General features: G+C 44.3%; 1 protein-coding gene across 1 annotated transcript in view; it reads left to right on the forward strand.

Moving 5' to 3' along the window:
* TPCN1 (two pore segment channel 1) overlaps nucleotides 1-17,177 on the forward strand; it is a 350,431-nt gene that overhangs the window by 300,253 nt on the left and 33,001 nt on the right. Inside the window, exons 26-27 of the mRNA XM_085634844.1 lie at nucleotides 10,946-11,085; nucleotides 12,983-13,063. Of these exons, the coding sequence (XP_085490970.1) occupies nucleotides 10,946-11,085; nucleotides 12,983-13,063 (221 nt within the window). The remainder of the gene's footprint in view (nucleotides 1-10,945; nucleotides 11,086-12,982; nucleotides 13,064-17,177) is intronic.

Raw genomic sequence — 17,177 nt, forward strand, 5'->3', positions numbered from 1 at the left:
ACGAACAGTATAGTCAGGAGCGCCGAGGTACAGGGAATTGCTAAAATCCAGTCGGGACTGGATCAAGCCTTGAACAGCAACTTGCTTGGCCTCCATGGGTAGAAGTGGGAGCACTTTCCTGAGTATCCTAAGGAGCCCAAAACTAGTCGCCGACAGCTTGGTAGCCCGGGTGTCAAAGGTTAAGGCTTTATCCAGCCATACCCCCAGGCTTTTTATGTTGTCCTTAGGTGCGGGCGGAGTGCCTAAGCAAGGGGGCCAGAGGGGGGCAAGGATCGTTGGAGTGACAGGGCTCAGGAGCATCAGCTCAGTTTTAACCCCATTGAGTTTGAGGGAGGATCTCGTCATCCAGCCTTTCACCTCCTCCAAGCATTGTCTTAGTCCCATTTGCGTGGATCGTCTATCCTCTTGTGTCCGGGAAACCACTAGCTGAGTGTCGTCCGCATAGGAGATGATCTTAATTCCAAATGGATGAACAACCTCAGCCAGTGGTTTCATATAGATGTTAAAAAGCGCAGGGCTTAGCGAGGAGCCCTGCGGAACCCCACAGCTCAGGGGTTTGCTAGTGGAGACAGTATCGCCCTCAAAGATCTGAAAGGATCTCTTGCTCAAAAAAGAATTCAGCCAGCACAATGCCCTGCCTGAAATTCCCACTTCCGAGAGGCGGCAAAGAAGCACATCATGGCTAACGGTGTCGAAAGCTGCACTCAGATCAAGGAGGATCACTGCCACTGATCCGCCCTGATCCAAGATCCTTCTAGTTTCTTCGGTGACCACTAATAAGGCAGTCACCGTGCCATGTTTTGGTCGGAAACCAGTTTGGGTGATATCCAACAGCTGATTGGTCTCCAAAAAAGACGTCAGATGTATATTAATGTGCTTCTCCAGAATCTTACTCACCCAGGGGAGCAAGGAAATGGGGCGGTAGTTGCTGAAGTCGCCTGGATCCAGGTTAGGTTTTTTGAGTAAAGCCCGGACCATAGCCTACTTCCAGGGAGGTGGGACTCTGGCGGAGGTGATAGAGGCATTAAGGAGGTTCTTGATGGTGGGGAGAACGACCTGGCTAACGGAGATCATAGCCTCTGGGGGAGCAGGATCGCAGGGTGACCCTGATTTCACTTGACGTGCTAGGATTTCCAGGGAGTCCTGTTCTATCAGAGGTAAGTGTTCCAAGATGGCCATGGATTGGTGGGGGGTTCCTGCCTGACAGGACCGTAACTGGGGAACTGGATGGGAATCCGTGTCAGAAAATGAGGAGTAAATTCGAAGAACTTTTTGGTGGAAAAAGGCAGCCAAGTTGTTGCAGTGAGCTAACGATTTACAAGGTAGTGTAGAGGGTGGTGGGGGTTTTGTTAGGCTATTTATGATTTGAAAGATTTCTTTAGGTTTTGATTTGGCGCGTAGAATTTGAGTGGAAAAATAGGTTTCTTGAGCAAGTTTGATCTCGTTTTTGTAAGCTCTGATCGCGTTTCTGTAAAGAGACTTATCCTCCGAGGAGAAATCTAGACGCCACCGTCTTTCCAATTTCCTGCAGTGTCTTTTTTTTCCCCTAAGTTCCTCGGAGAACCAGGGGGCGGTTTTTTGTAGACGCTTCGTGGTGATTTTGTAACGGGGGAGTGTGGCCTCAAGAGAGGGCAGAATCCACTCTTCGTAGTCTTGATTGGCAATATCGGGATCCGTGTTGGGGAGAGGACAGGAGCCAACAAGGCTGCTCGACCAGGATTCCACAGGGAGTTTAGCCCAGTTTCTAAAGTTTTTAGCGCTGGGGGTTAAGCAGGGCAGTCTACAGATAGACCATATGAGAGGGACAAGAAAATGGTCCGTCCATGGAAGACCAATGGGTCGCCCCGCCCTAAGCTCAGGGCAGTTACTGAACACGGTGTCCAAAAGATAGCCCTTGGTGTGAGTGGCAGAATCTACCAACTGCTCCAGTTGTAAAGCCGCTAAGTCATTTGTCAGTTCGGTGGCAATATGGTCACCGGATGCATCAAAATGAAGATTGAGGTCACCTAGCACTCTATAATTCGAGAGCGTTGTGACCGATTCGGCCAGGATCGGAGGGAGGGCCGCATATATAACTCACTCAGTTTTTCTCTTCCCCCATACACTGATTAATCTTGCGGCTGTTGGCACTCTCATTCCTCTGGTTGCTACCCCAAATTGTCTCTACACTCGTTGACACTCACAATTGTATAGTCAATCATTTTTCAGTTATTAATATTGTCTCTATTAGTGCCTTCTTTCTTGCTGTTTCTTCTTATCCTATGGACGCGATAAGCATTCAATACAAGGTCCACTGTGCACTACCTCTCCTGAGAGCTGACTTGCACAGATTCTAGTGACTCCCTTTTACCCTACTCTTCTATGGCTTTCTTGCACGTATTCCTGCTCTGTGCATTATTTTATTTGCAGATTGCATTGGGTAACCCTTATCTGTCCAGAAAAAGCCATCACAACTTGTTGAGCAATGTATTGCTGCCCCACAAAAAACGCTCGAGCAGAGATATAAAACCGGCTAAAATTTGGAATGATGACTTGGTCTGTATGACAAGCACTGTTGTGTGGTAAAACAAGACTAACAACAATTAATAATGATAATTTCATAGGCTAATGTACCCAAACAAATGGCAGTGTGCTAATATAAGCCCCACCCCCCAAGGCTGAGGTAAGAGGTTTGGTGCTTTGCAGATTATGTCTGAAAGGGACTGTTCAGGACAGAAGTTGAGGAGTGACAAATAATATGACAGCGGGGGGGGGTGGGGGGTGAAGTAATGTTTATTGGAGAGGCCTAAAGTAAAGCAATAGTGGTACCTCCCAGAAGCAGCAGGGAGCTCTACTAGCTGCGTACTGCAAGCAACTTGCATTGAGTGTTGCTGGTTGTAGAACATTGATACGCAAAATTACCAGTTCTTTGAAGCCTCAGTCTCCTAGCACAGACTACCAGTAGTCTTTACAGAAGAATGTAAATCTTTTTAAATTAATCAAAGGGGTTAATTTCAACATCAAGGCTGTAGTCACTTAGTGAGCATCCCACTTGTCCCTTTTACAAATCAGTGAGTTGACAGTTATGTAAATAATCATTCTCCTGCAAAAGTATTCAGTGTATGCTTACTGTGGGTTATAGGAGTGCAGAAAACTAGGGTGTGGGTGTGAAAACACCAACAAAGTCATGATCTGAAATAGATTTAAATTTATAGGTTTTTGATTTTGTACTGGTGGCAAGTACAGCTGTTGTAAACATTTCTCTTTTTATATTACCCTTTACAGAATAGTCATGCATGCAAAATTAACCATGCTTCTACAATTTCTATCATACTATTATCCAATGCAGTAATACCCCTCTTTATCCACACTTGGATACAAACTGAACTTGCAAGAGCACACATACCAAAGAGCTGTCACCGCTACGTGCTTACAGTGCCAGAGCTTGGGCAGCTTCTAGAGCACCGTACAGGTGTAGATGCAGAATCTTTTAACCTGGTGCTGGTATGGTACAGTTGAGTCCATGGTGCTGGTACAGCATTTATACATGAGCCTGTTGCTACCAGAGCGGCAGCCCTAGAACCTGGTGCAGGTATATCACCTGTGACCTCAGTCTGGTACAAGAGAATCGCAAAGCTGCAGAACATTTTCTCCTGGTACGGTATAGTTTGGGAACATGGTGGTGGTAGAATGGTTGTGTGTTAGCTTGTTGCTAAGAGAGTGGTAGCCCTACAAACTTGTGTTTGTGCCGGTATATAACCAGTTAGCTTGGTCTTTTAATAGATCACTGGAAAGGTGTAGAATATTTTTACCTGGTATTGGTATGGTATGGTTTGAGTGAGACCATGATAATCATAGATTGGTTGTACATAAACTTGTTGATAGCAGTGATTCACCCCTAGACACGTCTGATGGTGGTAAGCACCTGTGAGCTGGGTGTTGGTACACATATATTTCAAGGACACTATGCTATGCCAGTACACTTTCAGTGCTAGAATGTGATACTGTGCTAATTCACAGGTTTAGACCTGCAACGTTCTAATAAAGAACTAGTCTTCGATCTTCTCTGATAGATTGCAGTGCTTTTACTGAAGCCGTACTGGGACCTGTAGTGTGCTATGCATGATGCTCAGCCTCACCATTGCCACCGGTATTACCCTGAAGCACAGTTCTGGTTTGTATACTGTGCCAGCTTATACATTCTGCTAGTGTTCGTGCTGGTTGGTCTGGGTGCAAGTGCAAAAAATGTACTTTATCTATGAACTATTGTGCTTTGTGCTGGTACGTCAGAGGTAACACCACCTACAGTAATTGGCATCAAACCGGAACACCATTAGGTACTGGTGAAGTTATATCTATTTATTACTCATGTCTCTCACAGATCAGCTTGTAAAAAGTACAATCAAACTTAAAGTTCATGGTCTCCAGGGCTGCTTGCCTTGAAGTTCTGTCAAAATGGTGCTTTGGAGGTAGGTCTCAAGGTTTTGCAGCGCAAATCTTTTCAGGATTCACTATGCTGTGCATTATTCTGCCATCTAGTGGTTGGGTCTGGAATTGTAGTATTTCATCTCTCTTTTGTTTTTTTTGGTTTTTTTTGTTGTTGGTGGGCGTTGACATAGTACCATTTGGTGCCCTTCTGTGATGTTGACGGACTTCCTCCAGAAACTCCCAGCTTTGGTAGCCATCGTCAGTTCCTTTTTTACCGCCGTTGGGTCTGGATCGATACGGAGGAGCTCCCAAGGTTGGAGAGAAGTATCGAGGTAAAAATCAGTTTGACGGTGTCTTCCACTTTCAACTTTAAATCCAAGACGACCGCAGTTCGACGAAGGAAGAAAAACAAGATCTTCGACGATCGGAGAATGCGCATGCAGGGGGCTCCCTGTGCGCGGTAATGGACAAGATGCCATTCAAGTTTTGTAAGAACTTTCTCCACACTTACGCTCAAAAGGATTAGCACCCAGTCTGCAACCTTTGACTGCCGCTGGACCATCAGAGCGACAACTGTAACGCCTGCTCCGTCTTTACCCCAAAGACGTTGAGGGTGAGAGAAAGGCAGCGACAAGGCAATTACAACATGCAAGGCCAAGGACCACTGCCATCGCAGCGAGACCTGGGCCTCTCCAGTGAGGAGGAAGATAATGTCGCCGAAGGGCCAGAAGGCGACTAGGACAGAGAAATTTTGTTCGTGGAAGTCAAGAAGACTTCGAAGCAGGTAAGAGTCGTCGACCTCGAAAAAACTAGAAGAGTCTCGAAAATCAGATTCTAGACCTCCAAAGGGGATCCTCGGCGTCGAAGCATTCGTCCACCGCAGCTGCATCTAAACAAAAAACGACCGAAGGATCGGCGTCGACAGCCAAAAAACGGAAAGCAGAAAATATCGATGCTGAAGCAGATGCGGCTGCGATAGAGAAAAAGAGAAAGAGGCTCGAAGCCGAAATGGCTAATATCCTTCAACAGAAAAAAGACTTTGACGAAAGCTTGAAGCAATTCAAGATTCTGCCGAAAACAAAGAATACGGAAGGCGAAAAGTTTTGTCGAAGAACCAATTCCACCAAGAACCCCCGAACTGATCGAAGAAGAGGAAGAATCATTCTTCTTCGGGGTAGACGTCGAGGAAGACGAACAAACATGCAGAATCGGCGACCTCGGAGACCAAGGGCAAGATCTCGATGCCAAATCACCTGAGTAGGCTGTGGAATCATATCCTTCGAGGCCATCACCCCCAGATGACATTGGCATGTACAATCAAGTGATTAAAAAAGCTGCCGAATCTTGGGGGGTGCAGCTAGAGGAAGACAAACCTCCATGTTTTTTTTAGTAGAGGCACTGATGTCTACACAATCTAGAAATCAATTTCTCCCAATGCTGCCAAGTGTCTTAGACCAGGGAAAAGAGGCATTCAAAGAGCCTGCTACATGCAGGGCTATAATACCAAGGGCAGAAAAGAAGTATAAACACTCCTCTAAAGACCCTATATACATTAGGGGGATCAGTGCCAGCCGACAGCAAGAAAAAGAGCAAATGTACTAACTACAGTGGGACCACCTCCAGACAAGGAAAGCAAGAGGATGGACCTCGTAGGAAGAAGGTAGAAAGAAGCACAGTTAATCAATGGCCCATAGCTAATTTAAATGCCCTGTTGAACAGACATGCTTACCAACATTGGGAGGAGGTAGGAGAACTGTTACAAAATCTACCAGAACAATTCCAGAAAAGAGCGACCCACCTGGTAGAAGAGGGTAAAAACATTGCAAATACATATTTAAAATCAGCCCTTGATGCTGCCGAAACATCTAGCAGGCAAATGATCATTGGCATCACTAAAAGGAGGAACACATGACTTAGAATCTCAGGCTTCAAGCCAGAAGTGCAAAGCAACATCATTAACCTAACAGTTGTTTGGAAGTGTGGTTGAGGAAAAGCTAAATCAACTTAAAAAGGACAACAAAACTGCAAGATCCATGGGGGATCTGCAGTTCAGAGGCATGCGTAGAAGCACACCATCAAGGAGACCAGCGGGGAGAGGTACACACCAACCTGGTACCTACCTCACATCAAGGTTACCAACAAACATACCAAGCTGGAAACCAGGGCACACAACAGGGACCGCAACAAAGCTGGCAATACCAAGGAAGAGCATCCTTTCGAGGGCGTCCCCTTGGCATAGGTCAGCCACAAAGAGGTGGACAACAAACCTCTACGAAGTGACTGCACTCACAAAGAGGTACACTCACTAACAACAGTAGTGAGAGTACACACAAAAAAGAAGCCGGTACAAAAACAAAAGAAAACCAGTTTACAGTTCCTCCAACATGCCACCCCAGTAGGAGGCAGACTAAGGTTTTTCCTACAAAAATGGAGGGCGATAACCACAGAGAAATGGATTTTAAACATAATACAGTACGGTTACTGCATAGAGTTAACGAAACAGCCTCCACACAGGAGGCCAAAGCAAAGGACACATTCAAAAGAATTATTATCTCACCTAGTCAAAGAGGTGCAAGAGCTTCAGGAACAACATTCAATAGAGCACGTACCACACAGAGAAAAGAGCAACAGAGTATATTCAACATACTTCCTAATTCCGAAAGTGGATGGAACATTACGGCCAATATTAGACCTAAGGTTTCTAAACAAGTTTATAAAAACACAAAGATTCAAGAGGACTGCACTACAAGAGGTGTTAACTCAATTGCAAAAGGGAGATTACATGGCAACAATAGACTTAAAGGATGCGTATTTACACATCCAGATGAACAAAAAACACCAAGGAAATGGTAACATTTGTCGCGGACAAACAACACTAACAATTCAAAGTACTCACTTTCGGTCTAAAATCAGCACCAAGAGTGTTCACAAAGTGCCTGGCAGCAGTAGCAGCACATCTCAGAAGGCAAGGAATTCATGTTTACCCCTACTTAGACGACTGGTTGGTAAGAGCAAACTCTTACGCCTATGCAAACAGCATATACAACAAGTGATAGAGACACTAGTTCAGCTGGGTTTCTCCGTATACTGGGAAAAGTCATCAATAGAACCAGAACTCCTAAAGGTGTTCTTAGGCGCAGAGATGAACACTGTGTTAGGGAAAGCATTCCCGATCGAAAAAAGGAGATCAGCTCTATTAAAGGAGATTCATCTATACCAGAGAGGGCATCATCTAACAGTGAGGACAGTGGGTAAATTACTAGGAATGATGGCCTCGTGCATTCATCTAGTTCCCAACATTCGTCTACACATGAGACCATTTCAAAAATGGCTCCAAACACAATGGTCACAGGCTACAGGCAGTTGGGAGGATCTAGTGGTTGTCACAAACAGAGTTCATCAAGAGATGGCATGGTAGAACAAGGCAAACATAGCACAGGGGAGACTTTTCACACCACCAACTCCAACAGTGACCATACCAACAGATGCGTCCCTAATAGGATGGGGAGCACACATGAACCATCTCAAAGTAAGGGGATTGTGGGCACCACAGGATGCGGTGAAACACATCAATATCTTGGAACTAAAAACTGTGTTCTTAGGCTTAAAAGTCATTCAGAAAAAGCTTTTGCTTCCTGCTTCGGCATTTTAAGAATGCTGTGTAAAGTGTTGCCTCTGCTTCCCCCTCTAGCAAGGAAGCTCGTGGTCCAGGCACTTGTCTTATCCCGCCTAGACTATGGCAGCGCCCTTTATCTCCGTGCCCCCGGTGCGGTTTTTAAGAAACTTCAAACTATTCAAAATTGCGCCACACGGATTATTGAGGGTGTCCCTAGCTGCCAGTCAGCTAAACCCGCCCTCAGGTCTCTACATTGGCTTCCTATTCAGGAAAGGGTCCATTTTAAAGCCCTTTGTACCACCCATAAGATGCTAGGGGGTGAGGGACTGGATATCATTTCTTCTTTTGTCCAGCCCCATCAAGCCAACAGACAGTTACACTCAAATGACCTCCATTTGGCGTCTGTCCCCAGAATCGGGAGGTCCAGAAGTGTCAGCCGGCTCTTTTCCTATAATGCCGCCAAACTATGGAATTCAGACCATTCCGTCTTCCGTAAGAAGCGTAAGACCTGGCTTTTCCCAAATTGATTGCCAGTTAGTGCGGTTCTGCCTTAGAGCTGGGATGCCTTTGGGTAGCCATGCACTTTATAAATGCTATTACATTTTATTTACGGGAAAAGGGTGTTGATACAAACAGACAACATTACAACAATGTTTTATAGAAACAAACAAGGAGGGACTCGGTCTGTAGCACTCAACTCTAGCACAAGAGATTTGGAGATGGGCAATCCCAAGACAAAGACATTTTAGCAATACACCTTCCAGGGAAGGACAATATAGAAGCAGACAGACTGAGCAGGCAAACATCATCCCACGAGTTAAACAGAAGTGCAAAGAATTTTTCAAGAAATGGGGGACACCCCAAATAGACCTATTTGCAACACCCCACAATGCAAAATGCCAAAACGTAGCATGTAGGTGACCTTGCAACCAGTCTCTAGGGTATGCGCTATAGATGGACTAGTCAGGGGTATTTGCCTATGCTTTTCCCCCAATACCATTACTGAACAAAGGGATCAGAAAATGCAGAATCAGCAAAATGACAATGATTCTCATTGCATCACAGTGGGCCAGACAAACTTGGTTCTCGGAACTAATGGGCATTTCACAAGGAACAGTGCACAAACTTGCAAAAAGAAAAGATTTGCTAACAATGCAAAACGGTAAAGTGCTTCATCCAGAACCAGAGAGCTTAGGCCTATTGGCATGGCTCCAGAAGACTTCGAATTTGCACATCTCAAACTACCAGAAAGCACAATGGCTGTTCTAAGAGAAGCTAGGAAACGAACAACAAGAAAATGTTATACAGCGAAATGGAAAAAGATACACACAATGGTGTCTTAAAAGGCGTCTTTCCAAAAATATTACAAAAGAAAGAACAGTGCTAAAATACCTGACACATTTCCTACAAAGTAAATTATGTTTTACATCACTAAAAGTACACTTAGCAGCAATTGTCGCGTATACAAGAGGGGAAACAGGGAAGAGTTTCTTCACCTCACATGTGGTCAAACGGTTCCTAGAAGGAGCAAAAAGAATTGCACCACCAAAAATGGTACCAGCACCAACATGGAATCTGAACATAGTTGTAGCACAATTGATAAAAGCACCTTTCGAACCACTACACAAAGCAACGCTACAACTGCTTTCAATAAAAATGGTATTATTAGTGACAATAACATCCCTACGTAGAGTTAGCGAACTACAGGCACTAACACTACAGGAACCCTACTTAAATACATAGTAACAGGATTGTCATGAGAACAGATCCGCAATTCATACCACAAGTGGTATCAAGATTCCACATAAATCAGAGTATACAGATACAAAGTTTCTTTCAAATTCCAAATAACAAAGCAGAAAGAGCTTTGCACACACTTGACGTAAGAAGAGCAGTCATGTATTACGTGGAAAGAACTAAAGAATACATAAAAACAAAACCGTTATTTGTATCCTTTGCAAAAACTTTAATTGGAAGACCAGTAACCCAAATCACAATTGCAAGATGGATAGCACAAGCCATACAATTGTGCCACAAGCAAGCAGGACAAGCTTTACAAGGTGTGCCACGGGAGCACTCAACAAGGAAGAAAGGAGCAACTATTGCATTTCTTGCTAACACTACAATTCAAGACATCTGCATGACTGCAACTTGGTCTTCAGTACACACATTCACCAAACATTACTGTGTAGACATTCAAAAGAAGCACAAGTAGGACAAAAGGTTTTATAGCATCTATTTACACACCAAAGTTCATCTTCCACCCAGCCACCACAAGACTAGCAAACCGCTACAAAGTCTGTGCACAGCATAGTGAATCCAGAATAGATTAATGCTGCAAAACGAATAGTTTCTTACCTGTCGGTGTAGTTTTGCAGCTTGAAGAATTTTCTGGATTCACTAGCGAACCCACCCTCCTCTGCTAAGGAAGAGAACTATAAGGAGAAGCAAAAAAAAAAAAAAGAATCTGAAGATGGCTACCAAAGGTGGGAGCTTCTGGAGGAAGCCCGTTGACATCACCGAAGGGCACCAAATGGTACAACGTCGACGCCCACCAACAACAGCAGCAAAAAGAGAGAAGAAATACTACAATTCCGGACCCAACCTCTAGATGGCGGAATAATGCACAGCATAGTGAATCCAGAAAATTCTTCAAATTAAAAAAAAAAAGTAAAAACTGAAAATTCTTAAAGCTGCAAAACAGGTAAGAAACTATTTGTTCTTTTGCACATGGTTGGCCCGTTTCTGTAACAACACGTAGAGGGGAAATGATACAGTGGTTCAAAAGCATTGGCTGAAACATTTTTAATCTGCACTTTCTTGTCTTACCTAGGACTGTAGTGCATAAAGTCACCTGAAAGTGCCATCAGATTGTTACAGTGTTGCTTTTCTGTCTTCTGCGGTTTCCCAATTTCTTTCCAGAAGAGAAAGGCATTACTCTGGAGAAAGAGATTTCTAAGGAGGAGCTTGTGGCTCTTGTGGAGATGTACAAAGGAGTGAGCCTCCCACCCAGTGAAATCCTACAGCTTCAGAAGACGCTCGCGAACATGGAGAAGCATGGGGTAAACTCAAGAGGGTTTAAGCATGAGGGACATTGTGGCTGTGTGGAGGCAACACCAGACACTGTGTATAAAAACCTCCAATAAGTAATATGTGTGCGCATGTCTGCATGAACACGAGTGGATGTAAATTTGACTTTGTAAACAACTTATTTTATGCATGTACAAAAGGCAGCTTTTATGCTTGTGCTATAACATACAGTCTGTTGCTGTGAAGATATATCAAGGTTATATGGGACAGCGAGCTACAGCTGCACACTATCACATTTCCTTAGCAAACGGTACATCGTGTAGCTGGACGCTGCTAGGCTAGACCTGGTGAGTCATGCCCTGTGTTTTCTTCCCAGCCTTCTCTCCACTGGTATTTGGATTATTTGATACTTAATTTCCAGAATCGAGAGGCCTCCTGAAATGAGCATCAGATCACTTTCACATTAAAGAGATTCAAGACCTCAGTCTTCAGATATTTCATTTAACCCCTTGCATGCCCTTGACGGAACCACTCCGTCATGAGCCACGGGCGCCGTGTGCTAATGACGGAGTGGTTCCGTCATGCGGCGGCCGCTCCGCCCACGCGGCGCTAATTCCCCGCCTGTGCAGGCGATTAGCGCAAGTGGGTGGAGTCATGACGGAACCACACCGTCATGAGCACAGCTCGCCCGTGACTCATGACGGCGTGGTACCGTCATGAGCATAGAGGCGCTGCAAACCCCCCAAACCCCCCCCCAGCGCTGCGGCGGAATTCGCGCCGCAGCGAAGGGGTTAAATATAGTTCGCAAATGCTACATCAGACTGGATGTTTTTTAAACCTTTGGTCAGGGAGCAGTATTTTATTTTTGTAGCTCTAGTATCTCTGTCTTTGAATCTCCAGCCGGAAGGTACAGCAGTGGATCTATAGCAAGTAGAAAAATAAGTAACCATGTGCTCTCCAGTAGCCGCACATTTACCCATAGAGGAACAAGCTTTCCAAAAACCGCACAATTGCTCTCAATCACAATTCATCATTATCAACAAGTTAGACAATAGCAATACAATCTTTGGTAATTGTACAGTATACTCCTGGTTAGCAGCACACAGTTACTAGCTACACTTTAGCAATTTGCAGCCTAGTCATTCATTGTGGGTGACCTCTGCTGCTGTAGTGGCATGCTGAGTGGCAGGGATACTCTTGGTAGGAGGTCATTATCCAGTAGTTGCAGTTGTCTTTTCTGACAGATTTGTAATAACTGCATGCTTCCCAGTTACTCACTGCACTCACTCTTTGAGGGAACACTAGCAGCATGACAATCTGCTGCTCCTCCGTAATAGAGGAGGAGCATTGCCCCACTGCAGATGGCAAATAAAACGATAATAAAACAATGTTTTTATCGTTTTATTTTTTACTGACCGCCGATGCTGCCAAGTCTAGGGCGGGGCTGGCTGTCCTCTGTGGACAGACAGCCGCACTGTAAATGTGCATGTCGGTTTGGCCGGCTGACTTAGGACGGTCAAACCGACATGCGCACTTAGATTTCTCCAACACAACTGTATTGTATAGCCGGGTGGCGTAATGGCACAAACTCTCCTTAGTGAGGAGGCCACTCAGACCAATCGTGACACTGCTTTTATAGCATGAGAGCAGTGTCTAGATTGGTTGGGGAGTCTGGGAGCCTGTGCTGGCCCTTCTTCATGCATGCTCACAGTACAGCAGTAGCGATATGCTCACCCATAATGGCAACCTCACTTGTAAATATGTTCTTGCTAGCAACAGTATGCTTACTAGTAGCCCCACTTATGCATGCTAGATAATATGCAGAGGCTGCTAGCTTGACTAAGCCAGACTAAAGGAAATCGGGGTCATTACTGTTTTGCTCCAATCCCATTGTTGAGGCTTAAATCCTTCCATGTCTCTGCATTTCAGCAAACGTCTGTACTATTTCTGGGACGGAGGTCAAGGACCAAAAGTGATCTAACAATGAAAATGTATGAGGAGGAAATTCAGGTAAGGACACTGTGGTTATCACATTTGCAGTTTGTGTACTAAGGTATAAGTAATATTGTGGGGAGTACATGTAGTATAAGGCAGCGGTAGTGGATGTAGTGGAAAATGTGTGTTGGCATATCCAGAAGATAGTGTGTTGACTCACTAGGTAACTGGACCTGTTTGTGAATCCCTCGTGGGTGGGGACCACAAAATGTTTTACCAAATTAAGTCCACCGCTTCTTTTGAATGTACTCCCTTTTTAGGAAGGTTTGTGAACACACCGAACAATTCACAATGCTAACTATGTGAGAAATGCAATACAAACATTTGCCACACAAATAGTTTGCAATTCCACTGAATGCTGCTGGATTAGAAGAGGATCAGTGTTGCCTTTCGTCTTGGCCACCAAACACAAGTTTATCAGCAACATCTCTCTTCATTCACAAGAGTGGTCATGCACAATCCTAGATTTCTCCCCATCCTATAAAGTACTACATTAGCAGAATAGGGCTTGACCGGTTGGAAACTCGTTAATGAGATGGCTTTGATCCTTAGCACCCCTAAAGCTGAGGGGTCTTGTTGGTGTATAATGAATAAGGAACAGAAGGGAGGAGCATCCCTCCTTTGAAAATTCAAAGCCTCTGTTTATTTAATTTAAATTTATTGAAAGTTTTGACTTAATATGCATTGGGCCAAAAGAGCAAAACCATGCTTTACATAGTACATGTGGCAGAACTTGCCTGAGCATAACAGACATTAACAGTAACAAGAAAAATATCCGATACAGTATAAAAAAACAAAATGAAAAACGAAAATATACAAGTACAATAATTGTAAAAGTTTGCCAGGTATAGCCAGGTAACCTTGATGGTATATGTACATCATAAATCCTGAGACTATAGAGAATAATGCATGCTTCTATATATCGTATGTCCTGCTAAACTATCAATAAATAGTACTTCAGACTGAGCTGGGGCGAGGCAGTGTAGCTAAAGGGAGGAGGGAAGGGGTAGAAGCTGAGCTGAAATAGCTTAAGCGCTCTTTTCAACGAATGAAAAAGTATTGGTCTATATAGCAGGTGGAATTGAGTCAGCTAGAATATTATTGGTTGTGGGTTCCCTTTTTATTGAAGACTTGGCTTTTATGTAAGTGTCGGCACTGCAAACTTGACAAGAGCCTCAGACATCTTTTGCAGGAATAGTCAGAATTTATAAGCCTGTGAAGAAGTAATGCAAGTTTAAAACATGATCTGCCTTCAATAAGTAGCCAACTCTGGAGTGATATGATGAAAGGAGTCTGTCCATGACAAGAGACCAACATATGCTTACAGGATGACTGTAAGAGGTGAGCTGAATTTTTGAAATGCCAGAGAGGATGGCATCCCCATAGTTAAGTCTAGAACAAATCATGGCTTGCACCACATTTTGGAGTTCCTGTACTGGTAGAAAGGTTTTAATACCATGTATAGGTTGTAGCTGATGAAGGGCAGTGGTGTTATTGTGTTTTTACGGATTTAGGATGAAACACAAGGTCTTGAAGCTTTCGCTAGTAATGCGAGTGAAATCCAGGATATCGGTAAAAGAAAGAGTTCAAATAAATCAAACACTTTTTTGTCAGGCCTTAATTTGAGGTCATGTAGTCATCCGAGACCGAATGTTATCAAACGTTGTTGTCAAAAAAGAAGTTATGCTGAGGAGAGGAATATGGTGGGTAGAGCTGGGTATCATCAGCAGATTGGTGATGCAGGTGCAAGAACAGACTATTGTCGAATGTCTTGTGTTGGAGGCACCAAATTGAGAATGAGTTGTCAATCTTAATAATTTGTGAGCGAATAATGATATACGATGTAATCTACTTTATTACCTTACCATCTCTCCCCATGCATCCCTTAGTATCATCACATTGCATACAACTGTTCGCCTCTGAGATAATTGCTACCTAATCCAATGCATTTATATGGAGAAGAGGAAAGTTTGTTAAAGAAAAATATGACGACCTGCTTCCTTTTTGAGGGCATGTATCACTAAGTCCAGCGGCCTGGTTAGTTTGTGTGACTGTCATCCTTGAAAGATGATTTTGACTAGGGCAGTAAAGCATGTGCCATGGCTGTGACATTGATGTATTGGCTCGCAGAATGAGACGGTGATTGATGATTTGATGCTATTTGTGTGCCTGACAAAGGTGCCTTAAGCACCAAAGGTCGTGTGAATGAGAAGTACAAGTCACCTACATTTGGTAATGCGGATTCTGGTGAATACTCTTATCTGCACACAGATTCCTCACCTTGTATAATATTCGAGGCGCCAAACTGAATCTGAAAAATTCTTTGAGCAGTGACTCCTTTGCATTGGCAGGTTGGGCTGTGTGGCTTTGCAGCAGTGTTGTACCGCCTCGTAAACGACAAAGCAGGTCTCCATCTTGGTGCCACACCTGCACACTCACCTCAGTTTCATAATCTTTCTCCTTCTTTGCCCTCAGAGGCAGATCATTGTAAACAAACTGCAGGTGACAGTGTGCCGAAATCTAACTTGGTAACACACTAACTTGTTCAGATGTCCATTCCACAGAGGAAGGAGGAATCTGCAGTTAGATACAGTATCCATCAGAAAGAGCGCTACGGGAGGTAAGTAACATGTTCTTTTGATGCCTACTTCTAGCATCAGATTCCTCAACTTTAGAATACATACACAGCAGTACCTCCCAACTTGGAGGTTCTGAGGCGTGGCCTCAAACTAGGAAGTCTTGTAGGATGGACCGAACAAGACAGTAGTGCTTCATGTACGTATGCACTGTTGCTCAAGTTACAGCCTGGCAGATGGCCAGGACCTCATCTTGCCAGTGCAGCTGTTGCAGCTTTTGCCCTGGTGAAATGGGCCTGCAGGCCTTTCAGGGGCTTTTTTTGAGCCAGCGCATAGCTTGTCCTAATACAAAGGACTGTCCACTGTGGCAGCTTCCTCTTCTGCAGTGCTCTGCCTTTATTGTCCCATTAAAATCAACAAAGGGCTAGTCATCTTCATGGTGGTCCTTTGTGTGGCCAATATAAAAGTTCAAGGATCTTTTAGGGTCAATATGATGGAACCTCTCTTAAACTTTTTAGGAGTGTGACAGTGTGAAAAGGGTGTTTGGGTAGTTTACTGTCTGACATGAAAAGGCAGGCCCTTTCTGGCAGAAAGGCAGTCCGCGTCCTCAGCACCAGTTTGGAACGAAGGTTGTTTAGGGAAGTTGCGCCAATGACGCCTTAAGTTCACTCATGCAGAGTGCAGAAAGGACGGCGAAGAGGAAGACAGTGTTGATTGTTGTTAGAAACGGGGTCGCTTGGCGCGGAGCGGGTAGGATAAACTATGGAGCAATGTGTAAAGCATCTGCGCAGACCCACTCACAGGCGACACACTAGGCACACTACAAAAGAGACTCCAGGTTGCGTAAAAACAGCTTTTTGTATTATGAAAACAGGTTAGAATCATAATCACAGGCACATATAACACGGTGCCAACTGTCACCAGGTAGCAATTTATAGGGGGGATTATGTACAAGGCAGGGTCAATCGGGCCGCTGCCAGAACCATCACAGTGTACAAATAGTGAATGTAACTATCAGAGGTAAATGTGTAACAGCCAGTACCTACTGGCAAGATCATGAACTTCGCAATGTCCCTTTAGCATAAACCAAAGTAGGCATAAATCTGTGAACGTAGAGGCATCATCAGTAGCATAAAAGCATGAGCAACCCCTTGGGCATAAATCACATTTGCATGAGGCATAGGCCACCTTAGATCCGGTAGAAGTCCATTATGCATAAAACCATCAGTGTAACCTTAGGGGAAAAGCATTAGGCATAAATACATTATGCAGACATCATGGCATTACTGAGAGAGGCCTATCCTACACAAAACCATCTGTATAAATGCAGCATCCCAATAGGCCAGATCATAATCCCCTCATTAGGCATGAACCAGGAGCGTGGGGCATAAGACATAATCAGTAGAGCCCACGTGAAGCAATAACCCCTTCCTTAGTTGCACCTATCATCAAGCCGTGGTGAGCTAATTATACCGAACACCAATAATGTGCATAGGGGCCATCCAGGGACACATCAACACATCTGGGTATCCGCAGGAGCAAGCAGGTAGACA

The sequence above is a fragment of the Triturus cristatus genome, chromosome 11, assembly GCF_964204655.1.
Source record: "Triturus cristatus chromosome 11, aTriCri1.1, whole genome shotgun sequence".
NCBI lineage: Eukaryota > Metazoa > Chordata > Amphibia > Caudata > Salamandridae > Triturus > Triturus cristatus.